A 6,890-nucleotide genomic window follows, 5' to 3' on the forward strand; every position below is an offset into this window, starting at 1 on the left:
AACTCTTCACCAAGGCGATGTCCGAGCTGACCCTGAGCAAGGCCTTGGAAATAGCTGAAGGCATACGCAGTGCTCGTATGGGAGCACAAGAAGCAAATCGGCAAGTGGACGCGGGTACGCAACTTCAAGTGATGAAGTTGGACACGCAGCATAGCGCAGCACGCGGACGCAGCGCGCAATCGCGCAGGATGTTAACCACAGCTTGCGGCGAGCGAGCTCGAGACAGCTACGGCAACGGCGGCGGCAGCGTCGGCGGCGAATGTACGGCCTGCGGCTACGCAGGTCATCAGGCATCGAGCTGCCGTTTTGTGCGTTATAAGTGCAAAAAGTGTGGCGTTCAAGGACATCTAAAGCGATTGTGTAAACAAACTTTTAATAAGCAACACTATGTCGAGTGCTGTGGGGATGCTGGTGATGACGGTAAGCACATGTGCTATAATATTCGCACCGTACGCGGCGAGCCGATGCGGGAGTCTGTTTGTGTCAATGGGATCCAGCTAACTTTTGAAATAGACACTGGTTCACCAGTTACCGTTATTTCTGAGCAAACTTATAATAAATACTTTTTTAACATAACATTAGAAGTCAGTGATGTTATTTTGCATAGTTATAACGGTGATAAGTTGTCTATTCTGGGTAAAATAAACCTACTGTTTACATATAACAATAAAGCATTCACAATAGGAGTTTATGTTGTACGGAATGGAGGCCCCCCTTTATTAGGCAGAGATTTCTTTTCGCGCTTCAACTTGCAAATATGTTCGTTAAATAACTGTAATGATTTTGTAAAAAATATTGCTTCAAAATACACACAACTATTTGGAAATAAATTAGGTTGTTTTAAAGGCGTAAAGGTAGACTTAGCATTAAAGTCAGACGCAAAACCGATTTTTTTTAAAGCCAGACCTTTACCATTTGCGCTTCGAGAAAGGGTAGAAAAAGAATTGAACCGTCTTGTAGATTTAGGAGTGTTAGTACCTGTAAAATACGCAGAGTATGCGAGTCCCGTTGTGCCTGTTTTAAAGCGAGATGGTTCGTTACGTTTGTGTGCCGATTACTCCGTGACAATTAATAAACAGTTACTTGTGGATAAGTACCCTTTACCTAGGTATGACGAGCTGTTTTCAAAACTGCACGGCGGCAAGTATTATTGTAAATTAGACCTTTCGCATGCCTATAATCAATTATGCCTTAATGAGAAGTCACAAATGCTGACCTGTATAAACACACACAAAGGTTTATATAAGTTTACTCGCTTAGTGTTCGGACTAGCGAGTGCCCCCGCCATTTTTCAGCGGAACATGGAGGCGCTTCTATCAGGGTTAGATGGTACTCTTTTATTTTTAGATGACATTTTGATTAGCGGAGTAGACAAAGATCAGATGATGAGCAGGTTGAATGAAGTTTTCCGTAGGTTGCTAGAAGCGGGCTTAGTTTTAAACCTAGAAAAATGTACCTTCTTTCAAGAATCTGTTTCCTATCTAGGGTTTGTCATTGACCGTAATGGATTGCATAAATCTCCAGAAAAAATTAAAGCTATTACGCAAAGTCGAGTTCCTAGTAATATTACAGAACTAAAATCATTTTTAGGAATGGTAAACTATTATCGGAATTTTATTAAAAACGCTTCATCGATTTTAAGTCCCCTGCATGACTTACTTAAAAGAAATGAGCCCTGGGCATGGACTAAGAAACATGATGAAGCAGTGTCAACAATTAAACGCGAGTTAGTTTCTGAGACTACATTAGCGCATTTTAATCCAGAGGCATTGTTAATTGTAACTGTCGACGCGTCACCGACCGGTTTAGGCGCCGTGTTATCACAGGTCGAAGGCGGTATAGAAAAACCTATCTCGTATGTTTCTCGTTCACTGAATGCAGCCGAAAAACGCTACAGCCAAATACAAAAAGAGGCTACCGCTATAATTTTTGGTATAAGAAAATTTCACCAATATCTGTATGGTCGACCCCAACCTTTTATTTTGAGAACTGACCATAAACCCTTGGTTACAATTTTTAATCCAGACAAGGGCATTCCCGAGATATCAGCAAATCGTTTACAGCGATATGCTATTTTCCTATCCGCATACAATTATAAAATTGAATATGTAAGCAGTGTACATAATTGTGCGGATTTCTTAAGTCGATCGATAACGGACGATTTAACAATAACCGCCACGCACTCGGCGCATGATGAGTCATTAGTAGATAAATCCAGTTACGTGTATTTTGTTTACGAAGAAGAAAGATTTTTGTCAATGATGGATATTAAGAACGCGATTGAGCTAGATAAGGTAATAACAGCCGTCATCGGCTACTTGTCAAATGGTTGGCCTAATAAAATTAATGAACCAATAATTAAGGTTTATTACAGCCACCGGTTAGAGTTGTCTGTAGAAAACGGTTGTCTTATGAGGGGCCACAGATTAGTAATTCCAAATAGTTTGCGATATAAAGTATTGAAAGAGTTACATACAGGTCACTTAGGAATCACAAAAATGAAAGAAGAAGCACGCAATAGATTTTGGTGGCCGGGTATGTCTGTAGCTATAGAACAGTACGTCGGCTCATGCGCCGCGTGTAGATCGCAGCGCGCCGCGCCCCCGCGTACCCCTCTCACACCATGGCCGTTCCCTACCCAGCCGTGGCATCGCGTACACTTAGATTTTCTAGGGCCGATCAGCGGTAAAACATTTTTAATTATAGTAGATGCGTATTCGAAATGGGTGGAATGTTTTGATGTTTCAACGGGTTTCTCTTCGCGAGTAGTGATAGAAAAACTATGCGAAGTAATGTCACGATTTGGCTTATTTCATACGATTTGTTCAGATAACGGAACGTCTTTTATATCACATGAATTTAAAGAATTCTGCAATCGTAATAACATTACTCATTTAACTTCACCAACATATAACCCAGCCAGCAATGGACAAGCAGAAAGTTATGTAAAAATTATAAAAAAGGCAATAAAATCATACTTGTCATCAGGTACATGTTTAAGAGATTTGAATGTTAAAATATCGGAATTCTTGCTTTATTATAGGAATTCTAAACATTCGACCACAAACAGATCACCGGCAGAGGTATTGTTCGGACGCAATTTGAGATGTCGGTTGGACCTCCTGACACCGACCACCACCATGCCATCCGACGCAGCGCTTGACACAGTGGTTAAAGTTAAGCAGTGTTCGCAGATTGACAGTTATCGTGGCAACCGTAAAGTTACGTTTAGTGTGGGTGACCAAGTTCTGGTAAAACTTTATAGTCAACAAAAACAATATTGGTCACGTGGTGTGATTATTAAAAGTGTAGGAAAAACTGTATATTTAGTCCAACTAACTGAATCGGGTCAAATTATCAAAAGACACGCCAACCAGTTGCTCAAATATAGAGGGAGAGAAGATAAGTCATGTGAAAAGATCGTTCCCGCATTCATACTGCCAACACATCCGACTAGCACCGACCAGCTGCAGCCCGAAGTTTCTGCTGAGGAGTCAGCAGCACAACCAGAGACGACCTCAGGACTTGTTCACGGTGACATCTCCACGGAAGAGGAAGCAACCTTGGCAACTCCCTCTATAGAACCCGAGCCAGACCCGCGCTCGAAACGAAATAGGCCTGTTGTAGATTATAAGAAGTTCTTCTAAATAGAGGTGGAGGGATGTTATGTGGGTACCTACATATATCTTTTAAGAACAATTATAGGGTAGACCACGGACACCGTGTGATTTAATGACTGCTGCGTCAGTCGAATAAACGAGTTTGTACGTATCGGTTGTTATTTCTTCTTCCACGACCCCTTGGACATAACAATTCAGTAAGTAGTAATGATAATGCGAGTAAACTGATTTTGTCTGAGATCATGACCAACGTAACCGGTTGCGACAAGTCAAAACTTTTAGAAACTTTAAATCGATTTTCCGAATTTTTCATAACGGGTTTTCCAACGACTCGAGTAAATACCGTAGAACTTAAAATAAGATTACTTGATCCGAATCGCACAGTACAGCGGCGTCCGTATAGAATGTCAGCGGAGGAACGTAGCGTTCGGGTTCAGCAATTGTTAGATGCGAATATTATTAGACCAAGTTGTTCTCCATTCGCAAGCCCAGCTTTACTGGTAAAGAAGCAGGACGGTTCCGACCGTATGTGTATAGACTATAGGGAGCTCAACAATAACACGGTCCCAGACCGTTACCCACTTCCATTAATCACCGATCAAATTTCACATCTTCAGGGGGCTATTTATTTCTCAAGACTTGATTGCGCCAGCGGTTTTCATTTAATCCCAGTAAGTGAAGACATAGAGCGCACTGCGTTCATAACGGCTGAGGGGCAATTTGAATTTTTAACCATTCCATTTGGTCTGAAAAATGCAATTTCGGTATTTCAGAGGGCTATTATGAATGCGTTAGGTGACTTAGCTTATGATTACGTGATTGTGTACGTCGACGACATTTTGGTCGTTTCTCCCGATGTAGAGTCTGGTATACGAAGGCTTAATACCGTGTTAGAGGCTCTGACAAAGGCCGGTTTCTCCTTAAACCTTGAGAAGTGCTCCTTCCTCAAGACGAAGGTAGAGTTCTTAGGGTTTGAGGTACAGGCTGGTCAGATCAAGCCTAATTAATTGTAAGAAAATAGAGGCTTTGACATCTCTCCCACCGCCGGAGACCGTAACTCAATTGCGACAGTTTATTGGGTTGGCTTCCTACTTTCGTCAATTTGTGCGAGACTTTTCACGAATAATGGCACCTTTGTACCGTCTGACGTCGTTAAAAGGTAATCTAAATTGGAAACCAGAGCATGAGGATATTCGTCAAAAGGTCATCTCTATTTTGACGAATGATCCGCTGTTGACAATTTACGATCCAAAACTCCCGGTAGAACTCCATACTGACGCAAGTAGCATAGGCTATGGGTCAATTTTATTTCAAATAACGACTGATGGTAAGCGCCACGTAGTAGCCTACTTTAGCAAGAGAACGTCTCCTGCAGAGAGCAGATACCATTCATATGAGCTCGAGACTCTCGTGGTTGTAAACTCAATTAAACATTTTAGGCAATATCTGCACGGTAGAAAATTTACTGTAGTTACGGATTGTAATTCATTAAAATCTTCTCAAACAAAAAAAGAGCTAACTCCTAGAGCTCATAGATGGTGGGCTTTCTTGCAATCTTTTGATTTTGACGTTATGTACAAAGAAGGACAACGTATGTCGCACGTTGATTTCTTTTCTCGAAATCCCTTACCCGCCGATTCGAAACTATTAGAGTCCCGTGTAGAGCCAAAGCGTATCAATATTGCTGAACTCTCTCCCAGCTGGCTTCAAGCTGAACAGCAGCGCGATGTAGAAATTTCTAAAATAATAACCGATCTAAAGGAAGGTAACTTAGACGAACAAATGAGTAAAACGTATGTACTACGATCGGGTGTACTCTACCGTACAATTCAACGTAACGGCAGGACTAAATATCTACCTTACTTACCTCGAGCTCTCCGATGGTCTGTAGTAAATAATTTTCATGACTCTAGTGTTCATCTCGGAGCTGAAAAGACCTCTGAAAAGCTTTTCGATTTTTATTGGTTTCCATCGATGTCACAATATGTAAAGAAGTTCGTAGATAACTGTGTCACATGTAAGGTCGCGAAATCTCATTCTGGGAAAATTCAAGCGGAATTGCATCCGATCCCTAAAGTGATGATCCCATGGCACGCAGTTCATATAGACGCGACGGGTAAGCTGAGCGGTAAAAATGACAAGAAAGAGTACATTTTTGTTCTCATTGACGCTTTTACGAAGTACGTTCTTTTGTTCCATACGACAAATATTGACTCAAAGAGTAGTATTCGTGCGGTGACTCAAAGCGTAGCTCTGTTTGGTGCTCCAAACCGCATCATTGCTGACGAGGGTAGATGCTTCGCTAGTAGAGATTTCCGAGATTTTCGAGAGAGTAAGAACATTAATTTGCATCTCATAGCGACAGGTTCATCTCGTGCTAACGGGCAGGTAGAGCGGGTGATGAGTGTATTAAAGTCTATGCTAACCGCGATAGAGACTAGTAATAATAGGTCGTGGCAAGATGCTATAGGTGAGGTACAGCTCGCGATAAATTGTACGATGAACCGTACGACGAAAGCTTCGCCTTTGGAGCTTTTAATTGGTAAAGTTGTGAGACCGTTATCGTTGATGTGTAGTAGTGACGTAGAGACCGACGTTGACATTAACGAAATACGTAAAGTTGCCTCTGATAATATTAAGAAGTGTGCGGATTATGATAAGGCCCGTTTTGATGCGACAAAGGCAAAAGTTAATAAATTTTCGATTGGTGATTTTGTATTGATAGAAAACGAAGAGCGAAATCAGACAAAATTAGACCCGAAATTCAAAGGTCCATTTAGAGTAATAGAAGTTTTGGAAGGTGATCGTTACACATTAAAAGCTTTAAATTGTAAACGTACTTACAAATTTGCTCACGATAGATTAAGGAAAATGCCAGAAGGTCATGTACCAGTCGAGATTGAAGTAATGGATGATCGTGTTGATACTGATGATGATCAAGTTTAGAAGGTTTGAGTCAATTAATCTAACGGCCGTAATGTGTTCGACCGTACCAGTAGTTATTTCGTAGTCGTAGCCCGGTAGAAATCGGTATCTCTTGAGGCAACTCGAGTAGTCCGTGGGTGCGCGGTGTGCGTTTAACTCTGGCCGAGGTCGTGGTCTATGGAGACCGTAGCGTGTAACCGCAGGGGTGGTGTACACGGGCAGTCCACTTGATGGACATGCTTACTAAGTTTTTTTGCGAGTGCAATGTGATTGCTTTTCGGCTGGATAGCCGAGGCGTTAGTTTTTTTTGCTTGGAAGTTTCTGTAAGCTTGGAGTATGTCTACA

General features: G+C 41.7%; 1 protein-coding gene across 1 annotated transcript; it reads left to right on the top strand.

The window, feature by feature from the left end:
* The first annotated feature begins 341 nt into the window (after window positions 1-341).
* LOC113507291 lies at window positions 342-3,771 on the top strand. The gene is made up of 2 exons (XM_026890152.1): window positions 342-420; window positions 3,186-3,771. Exons 1-2 carry the CDS (start codon window positions 388-390, stop codon window positions 3,645-3,647), a joined length of 495 nt encoding a protein of 164 aa, XP_026745953.1. The 5' UTR covers window positions 342-387; the 3' UTR covers window positions 3,648-3,771.
* The last annotated feature ends 3,119 nt before the right edge of the window (window positions 3,772-6,890 follow it).

Source organism: Trichoplusia ni, unplaced genomic scaffold (genome assembly GCF_003590095.1).
Source record: "Trichoplusia ni isolate ovarian cell line Hi5 unplaced genomic scaffold, tn1 tig00001430, whole genome shotgun sequence".
NCBI lineage: Eukaryota > Metazoa > Arthropoda > Insecta > Lepidoptera > Noctuidae > Trichoplusia > Trichoplusia ni.

What these genes read in the sequence shown, in the direction of transcription:
- LOC113507291 (XM_026890152.1), top strand. Translation starts at nt 388, where the DNA reads ATGTCGAGTGCTGTGGGGATGCTGGTGATGACG. An exon ending in TGGGGATGCTGGTGATGACG is followed by an intron (nt 421 to 3,185) that starts GTAAGCACATGT and finishes AAAGTTAAGCAG; the next exon opens with TGTTCGCAGATTGACAGTTA.